At 48.7% G+C, this 23,993-nt stretch overlaps 1 protein-coding gene across 1 annotated transcript in view; it reads right to left on the bottom strand.

Annotated features, from left to right (window-relative positions):
* Window positions 1-23,993, bottom strand: part of CLSTN2 (calsyntenin 2) — a 347,351-nt gene that overhangs the window by 49,608 nt on the left and 273,750 nt on the right. Inside the window, exons 7-8 of the mRNA XM_054708150.1 lie at window positions 20,794-21,042; window positions 18,501-18,622 (exon numbers count right to left, since the gene is read on the bottom strand). Of these exons, the coding sequence (XP_054564125.1) occupies window positions 18,501-18,622; window positions 20,794-21,042 (371 nt within the window). The remainder of the gene's footprint in view (window positions 1-18,500; window positions 18,623-20,793; window positions 21,043-23,993) is intronic.

Raw genomic sequence — 23,993 nt, 5'->3', positions numbered from 1 at the left:
AAATCAAATGCCCCAAGTCTCAGTGTCCTTCATTTGTCAAAGGGATCGTGGTGAGTAAGGATAAACAAGATGATGGGTGAAAGCTGCTCAGGGACACTCGGCACACGGTGAGTGTTCAGTAGAGACTGCTATTGATAGAACTATTCTGAGAGGAGCCCTGGGATGAAGTCCAAGTACAATGTGGTTCTCAGATGGTCTATCTTAATTCAAGGACTAAGTGTAGAGTAAGTGTATTTTGAGCTATAGCTCCCTTCCCCCCACCCCCCATCAACGAGGGCTGCTTTTGAATTTCAAGTATTTCAGGTATTACATATAGTTGTTTTAATACCTAAGTTCTGAGAGAATAAGATAGTGACCTAAAGCTACCCTTTACATTTATATGAATATGTTATTTTATTAATGATCATACCATTTGAAACCCAGAAGTACACGCAGACTACGTGTGTGACATAGCTAGCAGGGCAAGGAATTACAAAACCCCTCAAAGTTACTCAGGGTTCCATGGGTTGGGGATCCTAGGGACTGAGATATACCATTTTTTTTTTTCATATTTCAGTCATTTTGGAGAATAACTAAACTCTAGACTGCTATGTTTGTTTTTACTGGCTAAAATGTTAGAGAAGTACAGAGAAAAGAATACTGGGGAGGGCTATAGCAATCATGAGGAGCAAAGTTCTCTTTCTCTCTTTCCCTCCTTCCCTCCTTCTCTCTTTCCATCCTTTCCTCTCTCCTCCCTCCCTCCCTCCCTTTTTTACTTCCATCCCCCCTTCCCTCTTTCCTTCCTTTTTCATGTGTTATTCTACAAAGGCTCTGTGACAGTTACTGTGCTAACAATGCTGGAGATTCAGTGGTAACCACAACAGAGGAGGTTTCTGCCCTCGTGAAGCTCACAGCCTGTAGGAAAGGCGAATCTCTATATATAAAAGCCTAAGTGACCATTTGACCGGTTGCTATGATGCACACTAACCACCAGGGGGCAGACATTCAATGCAGGAGCTTTTCCCTGGTGGTCAGTGTGCTCCCACAGCAGGAGCGCCACTCAGCTGACCTACAGGCGCCAGACGCTGGGCTCATGGCTGGCGAGCGCAGCTGTGGCAGCGTGAGCCTTCAGGCTCCTCCCCAGCCGCCTGCCGCTTCAGGCACTACTACATGCCGGTTTCAGCCCGATCCCCGCAGGCCATGCCGAGAGACCCCACCGGTGCACGAATCTGGGCCTCTAGCATTAAATAATCATACAAACACTATATATTCTAAATCGTGACAAATGCTTTGAAGGCAGAGCACAGGAAGTGACAGTTTTAACAGGAGGTCCTCTGGGCTGGGGGCCAGAGGAAAGCAGGCTGAATACGGGCAGGGATTCCTGGTGGAGAGGGAGCCTGTGGACACGCCTCCCTCCTCTGACTAGTACGATGGACAATGGGATTCACAGCTGTGGGTAAGGCCAGCCTCCACAATAGCGGACACAAGCCCTCAGCCTCCCCAGGAGGCAGTGTGTTCAGAGGAAAGAACACAGGCTTTTAGAGAGACCGATTAAGGAGCTGAGTGGCTTAGGATAAGCCACTTCAGTGCTCTGAGCCTCAGCTCTCCCATCTGTGAAATGGGGATAATGAAGCTTCTTTGCAGACTGCTGTGATGATTAAAAGAATAAATGCAGGTAAAGCACCTAGAGCAGATCCTAGCAGAGAAAGACTCAGTAGTGTTCATTCCTTTGATGGTCTCTCCTCCCTTCTGTTTTATTACAACCTGGCAGTCATCTAGCTGCCGATATGATAGGGCGGGAACGTTGACAAAGATCTCTTTGCGACCCCACAGAACCTAGCTTAATGCCTAGGATAAAGCAGGTATGCACAGTTGGGGCTGCTTACAACATATCTGACTGAAGAAGCAAACTTGACAGAATGCCCTTAGGTTCCATGACTAATGCCACAGCTGTAAGAACAGCATGGCGGAGAATCCAAGCAAACCCCATAATGCATGTAAATGCTTTTCCACCATCCTAAATAATAACACAGATTTAATTAAAAACACTTTAAAGACATCCTTTCAATGCCTCTCCCTAACCCTCTGCTCCTTTATTAGACTCTCAATTTGCTGACTGGAGTGTGATTTTTGCTGAAACCTCTGAATAGCAAATCACACTTTCATCCCAAAGTGTCAGAGATAAAGCCATGTCAGAGACTGGAATAATTAAAGGCCAAAGAGGTAAGCCCAGCCAGGAGTGCAGCAGAGAAACATGAGCGAGCCAATGATGCTCACAGACTTTTTTTTTCTTTCTTTCCTTTTGCTGATTAAACCAAAGGTCTTGGCTGTAAATTAGAACCACGTTCTCCTGAAATATTAATCTATGTCTTAAGGAAAAAAGGGGGAAAAAGCCTCCTGGGTTGATTGTAACAATTTAAACTGCTGGTGAGTGTCCTTGGCAGCGATGAGTAGGGTTTGTCAAACTCTGTGAAATATTCCTTCATGGTGGGAGGCCCCTGCTTCCAGTGGGAGCAGAGTTTACCTACGAAATCCGGAGCTCTTCCTACCTATGTTTTAATTTTCATCCATGTCCCTATCCACCCATCCACCCACCCCTCCACCCATCTACCCACCTCTCCACCCATCTACCCACCCCTCCACCCATCCATCCACCCATCCCTCCACCCACCCCTCCATCCACCCATCCACCCATCCATCCATCCCCATCCATCCATCCATCCATCCATCCATCCATCCATCCATCCACCCACCCAATCCCTCCACCCATCCACCCCTCCACCCATCCACCCACTCATCCATCCATCCACCCCTCACCTATCCACTCCTCCATCCACCCACCCCTCCACCCATCTACCTACTCATCCCTCCACCCACTCATCCATCCATCTACCCATCCCTCCATCCATCCATCCATCCATCCATCCATCCATCCATCCATCCACTCATCCATCCACCCACTCATCCACCCACCCATCCACCCACTCATCCACCCACTCATCCATCCATCCATCCATCCATCCATCCATCCATCCATCCATCCATCCATCTATCCATCCACCCACTCCTCCACCCACCCACCCACTCACTCATCCATCCACCCATCCATCCACCCATCCATCCACCCACTCATCCACCCACTCATCCATCCACCCACTCATCCACTCATCCATCCATCCATCCATCCATCCATCCATCCATCCATCCACCCACCCCTCCACCCACCCATCCACCCACTCCTCTACCCATCCACCCCTCCACCCACCCACCTCCACCCACCCACCCCCCTCCATCCATCCACCCACCCACCCACTCATCCATCCACCCACCCAGCATATACTCACTGAGCCCTATTCTAAGCCAGATGCTGCTCTAGTCCTGGGACTAGACAGACAAGGTTCCTGCTCTCCTGGACAAATACTACATAATTACCTAACCAAAGAGTTATAAAATATAACTCAGCCCTGTATTCCTAGCGCTTAGCATGGAACCCAGAACCCAGAATACACTCAGGAAAAATGTGTTCCATGATGAGATTCCACTCTGGGGTTCCTCAAGGACAGGGACAAGTTTTAGAGTGCTCTAGAAGAACTTTTAATTCATTGAACTAGCATTTTCCGAGACTGATCAGTTTCCCAAGCATTGTTTACACCTTTTAGTGAATGCCTGGGTGTGTTTCTGCTGCTTAGAAAACGAGGAGTGAAACTTCTGGGTCTACTCGGGAGGTACCTGCCAGTTTGCCAACGTGGCTGTGCGTTTATATTCCCACCACAGTACGCAAGAGTTCCAGTGGTTCTGCCAATCTTTTTTCTTTTTTCTGCTTTATTAAAATACTGACTTTATTTCACATGTATCCCACTCTTCTTTCTCTTCCTTCCTTAGCCAATCCAGTGAATGTTTAGGATGACTCCCTGTGAATTTAATGTGTATTTCCCTTACGCCGAATAAATTTGAGGCCCCTTTCCTGTGTTTTTTGGCCATTTGTGTAATTTCTCGGAGGTGCCTGTTTGGGCCTTTTGAAGGTCCAAGATTTTTGTCTGCTGGTGGGACATGTGAAGACACGGAAAAACACATTATCACTTGAGTCTGGCTGTGGTGTAAAGGATGTTTTCCAAGACTTGAAGTGACCAATTGTGCTTTACTCCACAGAGGAAAGGCCTAAGTGTATTAGGAACAAATGACCTGAAGGAGTTAAGACTGTGTTCAAATCCTATGACACCAACAGGCTTTAACTGTTCTCTCTCCCTAGATAAGCTGCTGTGAGATGAAATACAGAAATGGCGCCACCTCCAGTAATAATGGGTAAGGAGGGCCGCCCTGGCTTCTTTAATCAGCCATTAGCACGAGTGCTCGCAGCCACATGTCAGCCAGGCTGGGCTGTGGGCTCTGGCCCATGGTGACTGAGCCGAGGATGGTGTCAGCGTTCAGCCCTCGATGCTGCCTGAGATGCCCACTCCTGTCACACCGGCAGGGACCACTGTGCTGGGCGCTTAGGGATGGCTATTCTTTAGCTCCTAAATGCAGAAGCGACAGGCGGCGCAATGTGCGGTATGATCACATTTAATCCTCCCAATCCTATGAAGTAAGTGTCATTCTATCCCTTTTACAGATGGGGAAACTGAGGCACGGTGACCTCAGTCAGCTTCCCCGAGGTCCACACAGCCAGTAGGGGCAGAGCTGGGATTCAGGGAATCAGCTTCAAAAATCCATGCACTTAGCCACTAAGCTGGGCTGCCATCCACAGAAAAGTATGCCGGGGGGGCACGGCCTTTTGTTTCCATAAAGCCCCCCGAATTCCAGAATCCTCCAGGAGACGTGGACTGGTTAAGCCAAGACTGATCTCCATATGGGCAAAACAAAGGAAAATAAGGACAATGATAAAACGATGCAATTTATCATCATCTGGCAGGAATCCGCGGCTTGATGCACATTATCTACTGCTCACATAGCTCATTTTGTACATGAAGACAGGGAGCGTGGAGGGGTTGGGCAATATGGTGAAATTCCCACACTAGTGAGATGGGAACTTGAGGTTTTCTGTTTAAACCCATGCTCCCACTTCCACACACTTCCTTCTGCCCTCATGAGGCCTTCTATTTCCTCCAGGTATACCACACGTACCCCTGTCCTTCCTCTCCCACGGGCGCCTGGGATGGGCCTGCAGGCCTGAGGATGCCCTGCCAGTCTGTGACAATCACACGTGTGCCCCTAGCAGCATGCCTGTAACACACCCGTGCCACACTTGGTATTCTCATGAGAACAAACTCCACTTTTCTATTTGACTTGATAAAATTAGTTTTTAAAATAAAATAAACTGATGAACAAAATAGACCCAGAGACATAGAAGCATGGAACAGACTGACGGATCTCAGAGGGACGGTGGGGATGAAGGGGTGGGGCGAGATTAACCTGGGAATTTATATGCTTAACCCATGGACACAGACAATAGTGTGGTGAGGCCTGAGAGAGGTGGGTGCGGGGTGGGGGTGGGGTGTCAATGGGGGAAAAAAAGGGGCACATCTGTAACACTTTCAACAATAAAGATACATTAAAAAAAAAATCTTATTTGTGCTTTTCTATCGCTAAGCCCTTCAACTCCTGGCCTGGGCTGCCTGCTCCTACAGACTAACCACTTGGGCCTCTACTCCCCTGGAAAAAGAGTGTCGCTATGGTTCAATTCTCAGCTCCTCTCTTTACTGGCCAGTTGACCCAGTGTTAGTTGTTTATACGTTTACTAGAGGCCCGGTGCATGAAATTCGTGCATGGGGGTGTGTGTCCCTCATCCCAGCCTGCACCCTCTCCAATCTGGGACATCCCTCTCACAATTCAGGACTGCTGGCTCCCAACCGCTCGCCTGCCTGCCTGCCTGCCTGCCTGATTGTCCCTAATCACTTCTGCCTGCCAGCCTGATCACCCCCTAACCACTCCTCTGCCAGCCTGGTTGCCCCTAACTGCCCTCCCTTGCGGGCCTGATCGCCCACAACTGTCCTCCCCTGCCAGCCATCTTGTGGCAGCCATCTTGTGTCCACATGGGGGTGGCCATCTTGTGTGTTGGAGTGATGGTCAATTTGCATATTACTCTTTTATTAGGATAATACCCTCTCTAAGCCAGTTACCTGACGGTCAGAGTGAGAGGGTAATAATGCCTGGGGAGAATGAACTGAGACACTGAGGTGAAGCTGTGCAAAGTGGGTGGCAAGGTACCAGCCTGCAGCCCACCAGTGAGCCTGTACTGGAGCTCAATAGAGTCAAAACACGGTCAGTGTTACCCCTGAAGCAGGGGCCTCCCACCCCCAGGGCTGGTAGGGGACCCTTCCCTACCAGGCTTCTTTCCGCATTTCCCCCTCTCCTAGCCCCCATCAGGGTCTTCTAATGACCCTTCTCTCCCATTCAGTCCTAAGCTCCTTCAGGGCTAGGATTGAGCCATAGCAACTGGCACTGCCTCCAGCTCCCCAGCAGCCCACCCTGAGCCCCACCCCAGGGGCAGCTGCCTGCCTCCTGCGAGGGTCCTCTTTCCTGACCTTTACAGTCTTCACTTCTCCACAGTTTATCGCTCAAATCTAAATCCCAGGGCACTGTAGTTCAATTTCTCCCGTTGAAAAGCGAATGTGTTACATTTGTAAGTCTTTTTTAACCTGCGGAACCCCCCTCCATTGCTTTCTTTTCCTTAAATTTCTCTGTTGAAGAACCCAGGAATGTGACCTCTGGCGTTTCCAGTCTGAGTTTTGTTAGTTGCACACTCACATGCAGTTCAAAGTGTTGCTCTGTCCTAGATTCCCTGCTAATAATAGGCCATGGACCCAGGCTCATTTCCTTCCCTTTCTGCCTCAAACCTGAAGCCAGCTCTTTCTTTTCGTGCAAATGATACTTTAAGAGGACAGTCCGGATAATGAGATCAGAGACCTATCTACTTATCTATGTATACTGGCGCTGGCCCGATCAAACACTTCCATGGGTCAAATACCCTGTTGCCGCTCCCTTATTAACCTTGCTTTCTATTCATTATATTAAAATCCTCGTAACATTTCCAAGGTGTTTACCATTTCCCTCCCATCACAGATGAAGAAAGTGAGGCTCAGAGAGGTGAACTGATGCAACCTCAGGAACACAGGATACCATGGGGCAGAGCTGAGCTGCAGAGACTCAGGTCTGAGAGACTCCGAAGCCTGCATGCTCGCGCTGCTCCTTGATGAAACATGTTTGTTAATTTTTAATTTACTCTTGATCAAGATTTGTTGTTGAGTGAGTGAGTGAGTGAATGATTGCCTGACTTCTTGGGGCAGAGTGTAGACGAAGCCCGGCTCTGTGCTCTGCCCACTAAAGAACGCTTTATTTCCTTGTCACTATTATGATTTTTTTTTGTTCCCAATGTGACATATCTTTGCTAGATATGGCAGAGGGATATTTTTAGTATTCTGGAATAAACCTTAAGGTATATTTTTACTCTTGGCTTGGAAGGCTCGTTTTATTTATATGCTTAAAGATAAAAAATATAAGTCGATGATATCAAGTAATTCTTCAAGCAATTCATTTCTCAATTCACATTTATACTTTAATTATGGGCTCACTTTTTATGTGAGTCTAGGTAAACAGGTATGCGTCTCTCTTTGCTTTGTGCCCACACAGCTAAAGCCTCCTTCTCCCCTTGTATTTCTGACTGGAATGAAGCCTTCCGACAAGGTTGCATTTGATGGAAAAGGTATGTGGCTCTTTTAACAGAAGCAGACCACATTGCAAGCGCATACCACGCTCTGTTTCCAGGCAGTCTACGCAAAGGACAAGGGCTCCTGGAATTTCACATTTCGTATGGTGTCAAGAAGGCAGACCCCGATTTTCTGATTGAAGAAGAAAGAGTTCTACCTTTCCCCTGAGCACAGGGGCAGTTACCACCTACCCTCCAAAGAGAAGAAGGCCTGTGGGGCCAGAGGGTCAAGCACAGGGATGGCCCTAGCACTGTCCTCTGTCTTGATCGTGGACACTGGAGGCAGGACTTGCCTGTCCACGGCACATTCTGCTTTATTCTCCAGAGCCACGCAGACAGGCGCAAACACAGCATTGTCCAGTCTGCCTGTGTCTAGGAATTACATGGCGGCAAACGATTCCTCTGCGTTTCTACTGAGATCAATGGATGGAGAAATACGGTAAAGACTGGGAGGATTCCCAGTTCTGCCAAGGCACATAAATACTTCTCCACAAGATGTACCTAAGGGAAAGGAATATGGAGCTTTGGAGAATAGTGTACTTGGTCCAACACCTCAGGCAAATTACTTCATCTTTCAGAGCCTCAATTTCAATATCTGTAAAATGAAGTTAAGAAATAACTTCAAAAGTAACTGTGCAGCTTAGATGTAATGTATGTAAATCAATGAGTTTAGGGATCGGTACACAATAGCCTCTCAAAAAGTGCTCATTTCCCTTCTTTCCCTCACATGTAATATATCACTGGCTAACTGTTTGCCATTCTTGCATCTACAGCTATGAGGACTTAATGCAATCACAAGGCTTGTTTGTCTTTAGACTCCCATTTCTATTGCCTCAAGGAAGCTACCGTCTTCTAAGTAACCAAGGGATGCAGAAACTGTTTCATAATGAGGCCTTGCTGGCTTCTAAATATGCACTGATTGTCAAGGTGATGGAGGAGGTTCATTATTTAAAGGCATAATTAAAGGGCACTTCCTTTAACTAAACTAATGAGCAGTAAGTGCAGCAATATTTGCATGTTTAGACATTAAGGATGCAAACAGATGACTTATAGGAGATTGGGAGTAAGCTGGGGCAAATTAATCTTATACTCAGGGCCTCCAGGGTTATTGCTTAGCAAGACTTCCTGAAAGGAGTGGTCTTCCCTGAGGAATCAACTCTACAGTCTCCTCTTGTTTTATGGGATGAACTGCCCTCTCATCAGGTACCTCAGGAGCAAGTTGATCTTTTCTTCAAAAGATGCTAAAACGTGATTCCTGGTCCTCTGAACTGGAACTCTATTCTGGATGGACATCCACGCCCTGCTCTTAAACACTTAGGTATCAGTCTGGATAAGTATGGATATTGGTTCATTCTTGTTATCTTGTGTATTCCCTAAAGCTGTAAATTCTCCTAAGTCAATAATGGTGCTTTTTACTCTCTTGGAGTATGTGTGTTTTGAGGTCATATTCAAGGTTCTACCATTTATTAGACGAGAGATATGGAATGCACCCTGCTATGTTGCCCATTCTCCATCCCTAACTTGGGTATTATGCCTAAACTGCAAGGTTTTTGTTAGAATTAAAAGCAAGTGCCTGGCACAAATTAAGAACTGAAGTAATGTGGTTCCAATTCTCTCTATGTGGGGACTTCATGGTGGTCAGTGCCTTTGCCTCATGTCTCCTAGATGAGGGGATGAGTATCAGAACTTCCCATTTTATATTAGGATTCGATGTCATCAATTTCTTGTCTTTCCACAGTGCGGAAGTGACAGAGAAAAATATCTCTCCTGTAACACATGCAGGCATTTGGGTTTGATGCCAAGGAGGGGCCTCCCTCCCACCGGCACCCATCCCCAAAACAGTCTAGAGAGGCAGGAGCAAGGCAGTGTGTGACCCATTTCATGCTGCTCCCAAGGGGACCACCCCAAGGCTGGTGCATCATAATTTATTCTTGAAAAGGTGATTTGATTCACTAAATATTTTAATTGTGTTGACATTATTTCCTTATCAATATTAAAATGAGAGACACTGCTTTTAAATATGCATTTTAGGATGTCTACTGAAAAAAAAAAAAGCATTCATTGCCTCTGGGCAGATGTACAGGCTAAAACACAAATAATGATTTCACAGGAGTCAAAGGAACTGCTGAGCAAGTGCTCGTCAGGGGAAGAGAGACCAGAAAGGAGCCGGGTCTGCCAGGAAAGGGAGAAAGGTGTAGAATAATTAGTACCTTTGATTTGTTTAACTGGAACAGTTGTTTACAAGTCAGGATGAGAACGTGGGAGAAGCCAGTGAGTTTGCAGCAGGGAAGAGAAGGACATTCCTGCGGCTCTGAATTCTCCGAGAGCACAGGCTCTTCCGAGGAATTAAAGGAAGTCCTTTGAGTAATAATGGACATCCAAGAAAGCCCTGAGAAGTCAGATCTCCAAACAAAGGCTCAAGACGTATTGGTAAGTAAGGCTATGAACCCTCAGCGGGTTTGTGCAGACTGTGTCCACAATAGGACACACACTGAATGATCTACTTGTCATCAGATCTTACTGTTGGTGAGGACGAGGGTCAGCTCCAGTAACACGTGGCAACACTGAACTGCACTCTGCTGGACTTCCCTTCCTTCCCTTTATTTGCTGCGAGTTAGTGTCTTGATAGCATCCTCCTTCCAGTCATGGTTTTGCCTGTGGAACTCTGCAGAATATTCTCATTTCTTCCCAATAATAACAGCAGCTGCTGTTTGTTAACTGCCCACTACAGATGGGAAACTTCCCTGAGCAATAGGGATGAACCAGGGCAGAGTTCATTTGGGAGGTGGGTCCAGGGAGGATAAAAGACAAAGTGAGAGAGTGAGTCAGGGAAGGAGGACAAGCCAGTAGGGTGGCACCGTCCAGGTCATCGCTGTGGGCTGGGGCCTTGCCAGCCCTGAGACTCCTGGGAAGAGCAGGAAGCCACCCAGAAGTGCTCCCCACCTCCAAGCCCAGCTGCTCCTTGCCCCTGTGGGCAAGGGTGCTGCAGGGCAACAGTGCTGTCCATTCTGCACTATCCTCTTGCCTTGGATCAAGCCCTGGGGCAGAAAAGTGAAAGCCCAGCAGAGTGAGGGGTGAGCTTGAGAAGGGACCTCCCAGTGAGGCAGGTTTCTGTGGTTCAGGGGAAGGGCAGATTTATCTAGAGAATCTCACTGGTGTATCAACTCTGTCAATGTTGAGCTTCCAGGTAAGGCTCTGTCAAGGGAAAGGATTTTCTAAGTTTGCTTTAGCATTTCCAGAAACAAGCCCAGAGGACTCAGCGTTTCCTCCCTGAAGGCAGAGAAGGTGCCTTTTCTATTTACAGGGGCTGGCAAGGAGGCTGACGCCTTAGGCTGGAAGGAGAATATTGGCTTAGAGGGGAAGGAAAGGCTAAATCGGCCCTTGGGGGTTCTTGGCCAGAGGCTTGTGAGGAAGCAGGCCTGGTGAAAAGCAAGGAGCAAGAGGTGAACGGGGGATGCTAGGAGGCAGTGCCTCTTTCTCCCGCCCTCCTAGGGCCACACCTCCAACCTGCAGCACCTGCAGCAGAGGCAACCACACTTGGGGGTGAGTCTGGGGCCTGCTGAGCCTAGGCCTTCTCAATGACCTGTGCAGAGTTGGGAGGTGACTGGGTCTACGAGCCTGAAGCAGCTCCAGGCCTCCCCAAGTCTCATGAGTGATGTATGAGTTTCCTATTGCTGCTGTAACAAGTCACCTCAAACTCTGTGGCTTAAAAGAACACGAACTGATGATCTTACAGTTCTGGGGGTCACAAGTCTGATGTGAGTTTCACTGGGCTAAAATCAAGGTGTCCAATCTGTTTCTTTGTCTTTTTTTTTCTAGCCCATAGAGACTGCCACAATCCTGGGCTCATGGCTCCACATCACCCTGCTCCCATGGTCATGTCTCTGCCTGTAACTCTCCTGCCTGCCTCCTGTAAGTACCCTTGTGATTACACTGGGCCCGCCTGGATAACCCAGGATAATCTCTATCTCAAGGGAGACAGAGTTCACACACCAATGAGATACTCTAGATAATACCTGATCTTTAATGTAATCACACCTGTGAAGACCCTTTCGTCATGTTAAGGTAACATAGTCACAGGTTTCAGGGATGAAGAGGTAGCCATCTTTGGGAGACACTATTCTGTCTATCACAAGTAGCTGACAGGGCACCCTGGGGAGCCCAGGAGAGGTGTCCCGGCATAGAGGTGATCGGCAGAGATGGGCATGATGAAAGGTTGCCATGGAAGGGACTTCAAGGTGGAGGAGACATGGCTTAGGCCATGGGTGGGCAGCCTCAATAAAGAAAACAGAACCAATGAGCTGACCATGTCAACAGGGACCCTTCCAGAGAGCAGAAGATCCAGTCACTGCACAGTCCTGACCCGGGAGGAGTCAGTGTCCTGGGTGGCTCTGAGACCCTCCCTGCCAACACCGTGAACCCGTGGAAGCCACCTGCTCCCAAATGTCTGGAAGCTCATGGAGATGGAAAGAGAAGGGAGAGGGACTCTGAGAGAAGTGGGGGCTTGACAGGGACCCTGATTTATGTACTGTAGAGAAATAAAGAAGTGGGAGTCACTGCATTTGTAACTCTCCTCATCCATTATTCATTCAGAACCACCCTGCAAGTTGGCATCTTAGAAAAAAGCAGGTGTTCTGCCTAAAGGAGAGAAAAAAAAAGGTTCTAGGCGTCCTCCCCAATTTGTTTAGGACACAGGTTCCTGAAGGAAAGTGGGCTCCCTGAAGGCCAGTGTGCAGGGCAGGCCAGTGAGCAGGGTGGAGGCACTGCGTTCGAGGGAACATGGCCAACGTATCTAAGAGTTAGTCCCTAATAGCAGAAATTAGAGTGCTGACAATGCCCAATTATTGTGCTCATTAAGATGACTGGTCTGGACTGGACTGACCATTTTCCAATTAACTCCTTGGCACTTGGCTATAATAATGATTGAACTAACCCATTTGACTCCCAGTGTGGCTGAAAGAGCAGATACGAGTAAACTGACTCTGCATCATCCTAACACTTTCCTCACCAAGAACAAAGGATTAATTCACGTGCAGCTTTTTCTAGGAGCTTTAGAATCCTAGGCAGGTATAATGGACTTGATGGGCAAAGGCGATGGCCCAAGACAGATGTGAGCATTTGGGTCAAATCATAGCTGTTATTTTTTTTTCTGGGGGAACTGAGCCTGTGACTTACTCTCCTCTTTATGCAAGAGGAAGAAAGACAACCTCCAACACCAAGGGCCTGGGGCCAGGGGTGTGGTGAGGGGATGATGGAGACCAGACATGCCCACCCCTGATCTCTCCCCTGGAAAGCCAGCATTCTTCATGGAGGGTGTGGTGGGGTGGGGGCTGGGAGAGCAGGAGGTGTTTACAAAGGACAGGTGGGCCTTGTTAAGAAGATCCAACTTCTCATATAGACCTATGGTGAAATAGTTTTCCTGTGTCAAAATAACAGTGGTTTTATTTTGTTTGTCTGTTTTTTATCAGTCATCTCAAACTGGTGACCAGAGCATAGAGGTATACTGTAGACCACTTGTTTGGTCTGATGATAATACATTTTTACATGAGAAAAATATTAGAAATTGAGAGATTTCACACAAAAATCTGCTTTCCAGCTTCTGCACAATTGGAGGTGCAGCACCAGGCCTGGATTCTTGTGTGGCCTGGAGCTGGGTGCTGGCTTCATCTCCAGTGGGGACCCGCCTCCACCCAGTGAGGCCTCTTCACTCCCCTGTGTTGCTTCTCGCTGCCATAATCACTAGCGCTGGTGCTCTCACAGGATGTTCTACGGGGCCCATAACCTGTTCTACTAGGCAGGGAGGGCTGTGAGCAGCCCCAGGGCAGGGTCACATCTCACTTCCCTCTCCCTGGTGCCTGTCGTAAGTGCTGGAGCAGAGAAGGCAATGGGCCATCAGAGTGAGCCCACTTCTGCATCCTGTGTAACTTTTCAGAGAGGCCTATTTCTTCCTCCTAGGAGCTGGGAGGCACCTGTCCTCGTGCTGGTCAACTGAGGCTGCCACTCAGGCTGGGCCTCCCAGGAACTGAGACACTGAGACACGCCGTAAAACACCAGCAGGTTTCCCTCTGAGCACCAACAAGTCCAAAGGGAAGACCATTAGAATTCGTGACACCGAGTCAACCGTATCTAAATAAGACTAAAGCTGGAAGGGGCTGCAAGTGACTAACCCTCTCCTGTGTGAGCTGGCAGCCGGGCATCCTCCTCGGCTCTAGTCTGGGTCTGCCCATGACTAACAGCTGGCTCCAGGGATTTGCGTCAGCAGATCATAAGTAAAAATCCCATTAAAATGACATTCTCCTCATCATTAGGATCCCTTTACTGAGGTGCACTGGGTTTTCAGGGGCATTTCCTGGAGCTGCCTGCTGATGGACTGACCTGGCAGTCTGTCCACCCTGGCAAAGGCCCTCTGGGGTGTGGGGCTAAGGGCTGGACTGCGGGAAGAGCCCAGCTCCTCTGGGGCACCTGCCTCTCTCCGGGGGCACCTCCCGAAGAGCAATATGGAAACCATCCTGCTTGGCATGTTCTGGTGTCAACGCCCACGAGCAGCATCTGTCTAGTGCTTGGTCTCCCTGCCCGGCTGTGGAGAGAGGAGGGGGACCCTGTTTCTAATGAGACTCCCACCACTGGCTCCATTGAATGACGTGGCCTGGGTTATACTGGCTTACATGGGATACATTTTATGAAGTTCATACTAGCCTTCTTCACATTTACCCATCCCTGAAATTCTCAGTCTTCTTTATATGGCAAAATGCCTCAATTGTGGCCAATTCTTTTGGGGGATGCAGTACCAACTCAATAGCATGATATAAAAGGCCTCTTGGGATTGAATTCCATCTGCTCCTCCAAACTTAGGTCCTAACTTGCCAAGGTTTTCCGTTTCTGCCCCATTCCTCAGCCCTGCCACACCGGAAGCTGACAGTTCCCTGCAGATGGGCCCTCCTGCTCAGCTCTCTGCCCCCCTGGCTGCCTGGCTCCACTGAGCCCTCCACACTCCCTTCAGATGCTGCCCCTCCTGGGGGCTTTCCCAAGCCCGTATCTCCAGGCTGCATTTGCAGTCAGGGCCTTTAGGACGCAATGAAGGTAAATGAGGTCATAGGGTGGGGCCCCAATCCCATGGGGCTGGGTGCCTTCTAAGAAGAGGAAAAGGTCCCCGAGCTCTCTTTCTCTACCAGTGGGGACACAGCAAGAAGGCAACTGGTGCAAGTCAGGAAAAGAGCCCTCCCTGAGGATCGGAATTGGCCAGCACCTTGATCATGGACCTCCCAGCCTCTAGAACTGTGAGAAATGAATGTCTATTGTTAAAGCCACCCAGTCCATGGCATTTTGTTACGGCAGCCCTAGCTGACTAAGACAACGGAGACAAAGCTTGAGCAACGTGAAGATTGGACAGTTTCATTAAGTCTGTAAACATTTTGCATTTCAGTGATAATCCTGATCTCTAAATTAACATACTTTAAATTTAAAAATTAAAACATTTTAATTTGCATCTCTCTGATGATTAGTGACTTTGAGCATTTAAATCAACAATGAGGTATCACCTCACACCTGTCAGAATGGCTATCACCAACAAACGACACGTGCTGGCGAGGATGTGGAGAAAAGGGAACCCTAGTACACTGCTGGTGGGAATGCAGACGGGTGCAGCCATTAAGGAAAACAGTATGGAGCTGCCTCAAAAAATTAAAAATGGAACTGCCACTTGACCCAGTGATCCCACTTCTAGGAATATATCCTAAGCATATATGCACCCCATGTTCATAGAAGCACTATTCACAATAGCTAAGATCTGGGAACAGCCCAAGTGCCCATAAAAAAGCTGTGGTACATTTAAACAATAGAATACGATGCAGCTGTAAAAAATATGGATCTCTTACTCATTGAGACAGCATGAAGGGACCTGGAGAGTACTATGCTAAGCAAGATAAACCAGTCAGAGAAAGACAAGCATCACATGATAGTACTCAGATGAACACAATAAACCGATGAGCAAAATAGATCCAGAGACGTAGAAGCATGGAACAGACGAATGAATCTCAGAGGGAAGGGAGGGGGGGAATTAACCAAAGAACTTATACGCCTATATGCATAACCCATGGGCACAGACAATAGTGCGGGCCTGGGAGGGTGTGGCGTGGAGAGGGTCAACAGGGGGAAAAGGGGGGTATCAGTAATACTTTCAACAATAAAGATAAATTTAAAAATTGAATTAAAATTTTACGTTAGCAAGCTCACCAAAGCAGCAGCAGCAGAGCCTCATGGAAAAGGCAGGCCCTCCCCAGGGTGTGCTGCGTGGCCTTGGGCAGGTTACTGACCTCGGGTGGGACTGGGCAGGATGGTGGCAGAGACCAGGACGAGCTCACGCGCACAGCGTGCCTGGCAGGATGGTCAGTGCATCTCAGCCCTCCTTCCATTCACCACTTTGGGAACACATTCCAGGATTCCTAGATTCACCATATCTTTATCTGCAGAACCAGAACTCCTTCCTCACTCCGTTTTATTTTCAAACCCTGTGACTTCCTTTGCCGATACCACTCAATCCCATCTGAGGAAATGCCGCAGGGCATCTATACATAGCTCAGGCACTAACTAGATCAGTGTTCTTATTAAAAGCCCTCACAATATGGAATTTATTTTCACTCATCTCAATTCATATTATGTATTTAAAAACATCTCATATAAGCCATACGGCACTTTAGAAGGTAGCTGAGAGGTGGCTGGGAAATCAAATAAACAATGTCAAGATTTCATCACTTCGGCACGACCTAGAATCCCTAGTTCAGAGAAACATACACTAATCAGACGCCATATTTCCAAAACCCCAGGATCCAGCAAAGTGGGATTTACTGGGAGTGGATTAGTCAGTTGCGACTGGGGTCCCTCAGACCTCTTTCCCTAAGCGTGGCCTCCCTGACCTCAGCGCACTGTCTGATGTTCCGCCACGAGAGGCTGCCTGGGGACAATGAATCTCTCTATGGAAGCGCGTCGGCCTGTGCTTCTGAGTGGGTCCCAGGGGGCAGCGTCATTCTCATCTCAGTGGAAATGGATTCCTCCTGGAACGCTGCCCAGGAACACTCTCTGAGGCCAGCTCCACTGGGGTCTGGGAGCTGAGGTAGTCCCCGGGGAGGGTGGGGAGATGCGGTAATAAGGAGAGAGAAGGGCAAGGATGAAGGGACATTCAGCCCTAGACAAGGTGAGGCCGGAGCACAGCGGGTTTGGAGGGAGAAAAGAAGACTGAGGTCTTCTCAGGATGGGTGGGGCAGGAAAGAAGCAGAAGGAGTTGCTGAGGCCCCAGCAGGAAGGCCATAGACGGAGCACCCTTCCACCTGCTTCATTCAGCAGACCCCTCTGCACGCCCCTTCCCTGCCTGCTGGCCACTCTCCCTCTGGGTCATTTAAAACCATTTTTAAAAAGTCACTCTTCAAACCCCACTGGGGGCCAGCTCTAGGCCTGCTGCGCAATCGCCCCTTCAGGGGCACAGCCACGCAGAGGAGTGAGGGCCACCTCCCCAATCTCAGCGCTGCAAGTGTCGGAAATAGACACTTCACAGCTCTTGATTCAAACGAGACACTTCGTTTGTCATTGACAAGCGTGACACAGGGGTCCTTGTGATCACAAGTCATTAGGCTCTGAAGTGAGTCATAGTTTTCCACTTCAGACGAGAGCACGCGTTGCTCAGAGTGCACGTGTCGCTCAGAATACACACATTGCTCAGAGTACACACATTGCTCAGAGTACACACATTGCTCAGAGTACACGCATTGCTCAGAGTACACACGTTGCTCAGAGTACACACATTGCTCAGAGTATACACGTTGCTCAGAGTACACGCATTGCTCAGAGTATACGCGTCGCTCAGAGTGCACGCGTAGCTCAGGGTACATGCGTTGCTCACAGTGCACCATTGCTCAGAGTACACGCATTGCTCAGAGTACACACATTGCTCAGAGTACACGCATTGCTCAGAGTACACACGTTGCTCAGAGTACACACATTGCTCAGAGTACATGTATGGCTCAGAGTGCACGCGTAGCTCACACTGCACCATTGCTCACAGTGCACGCGTAGCTCAGGGTACACGCGTCACTCACAGTGCACCATTGCTCAGAGTACACGCATCACTCACAGTGCACCATTGCTCACAGTGCACGCGTTGCTCAGAGTGCACGCATTGCTCAGAGTATACGCATTGCTCAGAGTGCACGCATTGCTCAGAGTATACGCATTGCTCACAGTGCACGCATTGCTCAGAGTACACGCATTGCTCACAGTGCACGCGTCTCTCAGAGTATACGCATTGCTCACAGTGCACGCATTGCTCAGAGTACACGCATTGCTCACAGTGCACGCATTGCTCAGAGTACACGCATTGCTCACAGTGCGCCATGTCACTGCTCACTTCAAAGTCCCCAGGCCCCTGCTCTCAACCTGTGCCACCTACAGCAAGGCTGCACCTCATCCAAAGGAGATGACAGAGCATCCAAGAGGGAGACACAGAGCATATATGACACACAGATGTGCCAACAATGATCACACAGTGAGCCTCGGATGAAGGGAAAGAGAACCGCTTCCCAAGAGCTAGCTCAATGCAGAGCAAAGGGACGAGATGCAGGTTAGCTGCCCCTCCCACTTCTGCCTGGTCTTTACAGTGGCAGTTTCCATCCGGACTTTAAGATGCTCTTTGTCTCCCTGAGCTAATTCTTCCAAAAATCAGCAAGTGACCAGAACCCGGAGGTGCCTACCCACTGCCATAATCACTGGAGCACACCGCCCACCCCGGCAAAGGGATGCGCAGGGGCGACGGGCCAGGGGCGAGCCATACCTGGTCCAGCTTCCAGTGGAACTCGGCCGGGCGGAAGGTGTCGGCCTGGTCGAAGTCCTTGCGCAGGAGGAAGACCAGGCGGCAGTTGTGCACGTACAGGGCATAGTGATGCCGGTTCATTTCTGCAGACAGAGCGAGGGTTTGGGGGGAAGAGGGTCCCTGTGTCAGTGCCAGTCTCAGCAGAGGAGTCTTCCCGCCACATCATTTAGCACACCTCCAAGGACACTGGCATTCCAGTCTCTCCTTTACAATTGGTTCTGAGGAATGTTCTAGAACATACATGGTGGAGCTCATTGAAATGCAAGAGGAAGTTCCAAGAAAGCCCACAGTAAAACTCCTAAGATGTCATTTGGGCTTTAGATATCAACCTACCCTAAGCTCGGATGCTGAATCAGACCCCCAATAAAACTTACTTAGGCTAGCAGGTTTTATTTATTTATTTTTGGTACATATACTTCTGAGAGAGTTAAGAGAGCCCTCTGACAATCCCATCATTCACTCTGGGATCCTTTAACCTAGCTGGTTTCTCCTCAGTTCCGGGCTTTTATTTCATCAGGCTTGACAGGGGGGCCACCAGGCACATCTCCTTCTCTGATCTCCGTGCAGGGAGGGGGTGCTCTCTCACCTTTAGTTGCTAGCAGGAGGGGACAGATTGATTTTCCAACATCACACAGAGTTCTGTGACTTTCCAACCCTCTCTCCTCCATGCACAGACGATGGGTAGGGCTTTTTCCTTTCCTGATATAGAAACTTCCTTTCCTGCTTAGAAAGTTTCATGCCATGGATCCCAGCCATGATGCCCTGTAGCCACCAGATAACACCCACTGGGTGGGAGGAGGAGTCTTTTGACCTCACAGCTACGATAGAGCCCGCACAGAAATATTCCACACGGCACATGCCCCACCAATGAGGGGCGAGTGAGCAGGTGACCGGGGAAACAGGCCCAGAGAGCTTAGCAGCTTCTCAAAGGTCACACCCTACAAAGGTCACACCCTACAAACTCTGGCTGTCCATCAGCAGAGACTGAGCTGCCAGCCATCCTTCTCTACTGTCTTTCTGTTTCTGTGGTTATGTATTTGGGGTAACTTAACAAAAGCAGTATTTGAAATGGGAAATTATGAAATTATAGTTTAAGATGGAGTTGTAAACTTTGCATAAGATATCAGTGTGTGTGTGTGTGTGTGTGTGTGTGTGCGTGTGCGTGTGGTTGCATGTGAGGTGTACTGACAAGAGCACAGGATTAGAATTAGCTAACTCTACCAAGCATGTCAAACTTGTTGCCAGCGGGCCGCATAAACAAGGCGTGTGGCCCGCTGGCCGCGCGTGTGATATGCTTGCTCAAAGCTTACATTCTAGTTCTGATACTTCCTGGTTGTGTAACTTGGGACAGGGTACTTAACCTGTCAGAGATGTTTCCTGATCCTTAAAAATGGGAAACACTGAAATGCTTTTATAAACTTGTGGACATGTGAGACACTGGCGAGGGGAGTAACTTTAGAAAGTGTATGCCAGGCACTTTCTAAAGCACTACACATGCACTACATCACTTAATCCTCACCAAACCCTGCAAGGTAGACAATGCTCTAATGCCCACTTTATAGACAGGAAAGTGAGGCACAGAGGGGTTGACAACTTGCCAAAGGTCACCCAGCCAATAAGCGGTAGAGAGTTTTTAACCACCACGCTGTGCACTGCCTTGCACAGCGGCACGCTGAAAAGGGCCTAACACAGGCTAGCCATCATTACTATGTAGGGCACGGGCATTCAAACTGCTCATTTAAACCGTCAGGGCCCTATTATTGAAAATAAATGTCTGGAAGAGTTACTATACAGGGGTGGGCAAAAGGAGGTTTACAGGTGCTCTCGTGGAAAAAGACATGCAGGTGACGATGATTACAATAGCTTTACTGTACTCACAGCTGTACCCTCCTGTGCCCACCCCTGTGTATAATACAATGAAGGTGGCGCTGCTTTGCATGAGGTAAGGGTGCACCCCCACCCGTCTCGCGTCTAGCAGCCCCAAGCTGCTTCTGGGAGGCTGGGGCTCTGAAGAACCCCGTGGAAACCACCAACCCCAGAGCCAGCTTTTGCCTTCTTTGTGTCTGCACATCTACTTCCCCCTTTTCCTGGTCCTACTCTACCCTGAGCCCAGGAATCAGCAGCCAGAGAGACCAGAAGCCTTTCCCAGGGCCTCTCTCTCGTCCCTGCCTTTCTCCCACATCTTCGGGGGCTGTGTCTCTGCCTAACCTGTGGGGACACCACAGGCAGCACCGAAGGGCTGGGCGAGACTCACCAGTCTTATCTGAGTTGCAGAGGATGGTTTCCTTCTCAGCTCTCACACCGGGGCTGGGGCCGTGTTTCATCCACATGGTGATGGTGAACTGGTCCGTCAAGTTCTTGGGCACAATCCCGTCAGGGACCTTGGCACCCTGCCTGCCGTCAAACTTGAAGATCATCTCGCTGCTGTCCACCAGCAGTCCCGCAGTCCAGTTCGAGGCAGCGCTGGGGGACGGCAGGAGGTCGATGATGCCAGAGGAGGCTCCTGCAGGGGCAGGGACAGAAAGGGCAAAGGGTCATTCCTCCGGGGGTGGGTGGCCTCGCCTTCTGTTTTCTGCTCCTAGGTCAGGAGAAGCTATAGGTGACCCTTGAACAACACTGATTTGAACTGTGTGGGTCCAATTATATGTGGATTTTTTTCAATAAATACTGTAAATGTATCTTCTCTCCCTTATGACTTTCTTTTTCTTTTCTTTTTTTTAAATATATATTTTATTGATTTTTACAGAGAGGAAGGGGGTTGGGATAGAGAGCTAGAAACATTGATGAGAGAGAAACATCCATCAGCTGCCTCCTGCACACTCCCCACTGGGTATGTGCCTGCAACCAAGGCACATGCCTCTGACCGGAATCGAACCTGGGACCCTTGAGTCCGCAGGCCGACGCTCTATCCACTGAGCCAAACCGGTTAGGGTGCTCTTATGATTTTCTTAATAACATTTTCTTTTCGCTAGCTTTCTTTATTGTAAGAACAAAACATTAATACATATAACATTCAAAATACATATTAATCAACTATGCATGTTATTGGTAAGGCTGCTGTCAGCAGTAGGCCATCAGTCGTTAAGTTTTTGGAAAGTCAAAAGTTATACATGAATTTTTGAGTGCACTGGGGGTTAGCACCCCCAGCCCCCACATTGTTCAAGGCTCAGCTGTACGCAGTGCACTTATTCAGAGGTCTGGCCCAGCCCTGAGCTAGGTGACTTGGAAATGCTTATGGTCCACTCAGGGAGGCATTAGTAACTCACACAGAGAAGTGTTGCATGTGGCAAGCCAGAGTGCAATGAACTATCATACAAGAAAGAAGTGCTGGAGGAATTCAGGAAAATGGGGTTCCCTTGCGGGCTTTCATAGGCAGGCAAGATTCCTGGAGAAGGCCAGGGTTTATTGGGATCCATGGATTCATTCACATACTCATCCATCCATTAACCTGTTCAGCCATTGATTGAGCACCGACAAGATGCCAAGACCCCTTGCAGGTGCTGGTGATGTAAAGGAGAATCAGCATCATCCCTGACCTGGAGGAGCACAGGACCAACAAGTGGTCAGACGACTGTGATACAGTGTGATCAGGGCCGTGAGAGGAAGGTCTAGGTCCTGATCCCATGAGGAGTGTAAGCCACTTTGTACTCACCACACTTTTTTTTCCTTCCTTTTTATACAACCACTAGAGGCCCAGTGCACGAAATTCGTACACTCGGGGTGGGGGGTGTCCTCTGCCTGGCCTGTGCCCTCTCACAGTCTGGGAACCCTCGGGGGATGTCCAACTGATGGCTTAGGCCTGCTCTCCACAGGGTAGGCCTGCTGTCAGTTGGACATCCTCAGCACTGCTGTGGAGGCAGGAGACATTCCCGCCACTGCTGCTGTACTTGCCAGACCTGAGCCTGGCTTCTGGCTGAGAGGCACTCCCCCTGTGGGAGGACACTGACCACCAGGGGCAGCTCCTGCACTGAGTGTCTGCCCCCTGGTGTTCAGTGTGCGTCATAGCCACCAGTCGTTACGCATTTTGGTTTATTTGCATATTAGCCTTTTATTATATAGGATTTGTTTAGGCCAAATGGTATAATGATTGAATTCTGAAGTCAGAATTTGATGCCTGGCATAGTGACTTGTAGTCTTGTTACCGTGCACAAGTCACTTAACCTTTCTGATGTTCCACTTTGTTTTCTATTATCTCCCTTCCTGGGGTGTTGTGAGGACTGAATAAGAAACGGCATTAGAGCTTGCATCAACATGCTCATCACAAGGTGAGTGCTCACTCCATGTTAGCTATAACTTTATAATTATAATAATTATTATTATTATTTCTGCTACCACTATGATTCCAGACTAATGCATGGGCTTAACCTGAAGCAGTGGTAGTGTAAGGGCAACCTTGTGTCTTAGGAGAATCACACCTGCAACTGAGGTGAGGTAAGCTGAGGTGAGTGGGATAATCCTTGGGCCTCCACTGACTTCCCATTGAAGCTCAAATGCTGCCACATCCTTATGTTCTCCACATCCGTACGTTCCACACGGGAGCAAGGCTCAGCTACTGAGGAAGGAGGCGGGCAGGGGGCTTCCTGATACTTTCAGGAAGTAAGAGGCAGGGAATCTAAGGTGTGCACGATGCTGGGGGCCACCGGTGTGGAGCTGTCTCCTGGCTTAGGATTGACCAGTTAGTTATAAAGGCTGATGAGTTTAAAGGACAGTGGTTGGGTGTATTACCTGCTATTTGTCAGGGGTCATGGACTTCTGAATTCTGCATATCAGAGCCTAAGGATTGGGCTCCAAAGTTAACAACCACAAACATCTTCTAGAGTTAAAATGACCCTTGAAAGTCCCTCAGGAAAGTGCCATATTGGAAACCAATATACTTCTTTGTTCAACCCAGCCAGTTTTGCCTCCAGCCTTGGAACAGATCATTGGGCCTGAGGTTGAGCACCCATTGGCTTGCAATCGAAAGGTCTGCTGTGTGAAAAGTATGCTCTCTTCAGCACTGTGAGAGGCTCACCTTGGAGAGGCCTCTGAGAACCGCAGAGTCTGAGAGTGTGGAAGAGTTCGGTCTCCCAATTCATGATCACCTTGTGGCTTATGTGTATCAAGGGCAAATGTGGGCAGTGTTGACTGCATTATTTACATGCATATTTACATGCATGGTTGGTACCATGTCTGACACACAATAGACACTGCATTAATGTGTATAACTAACTGCCTTTCCTCATCTCTAGCCTGCAAGAGATGCTTCTGGCTATTTACCCAGTGCTCCTGTGAGCCTGCCCATCCAGCCTATTGTCCATGCCCCACATCTCTCATCAATATTTGTTCTCATCCCATTCCACTAGAGCCTCCTTTGGTATCTTTATTACCTATCTGTTAATTCAGACTAATGTTTGTTTGTTTTTTAATGCACACACATTTATTTCAGAGAGGAAGGGAGAGATAGAAACATTAATG

This window comes from Eptesicus fuscus, chromosome 18, assembly GCF_027574615.1.
Source record: "Eptesicus fuscus isolate TK198812 chromosome 18, DD_ASM_mEF_20220401, whole genome shotgun sequence".
Taxonomy (NCBI): Eukaryota; Metazoa; Chordata; class Mammalia; order Chiroptera; family Vespertilionidae; genus Eptesicus; species Eptesicus fuscus.
This window is presented reverse-complemented; position numbering and strand designations above follow the sequence as displayed.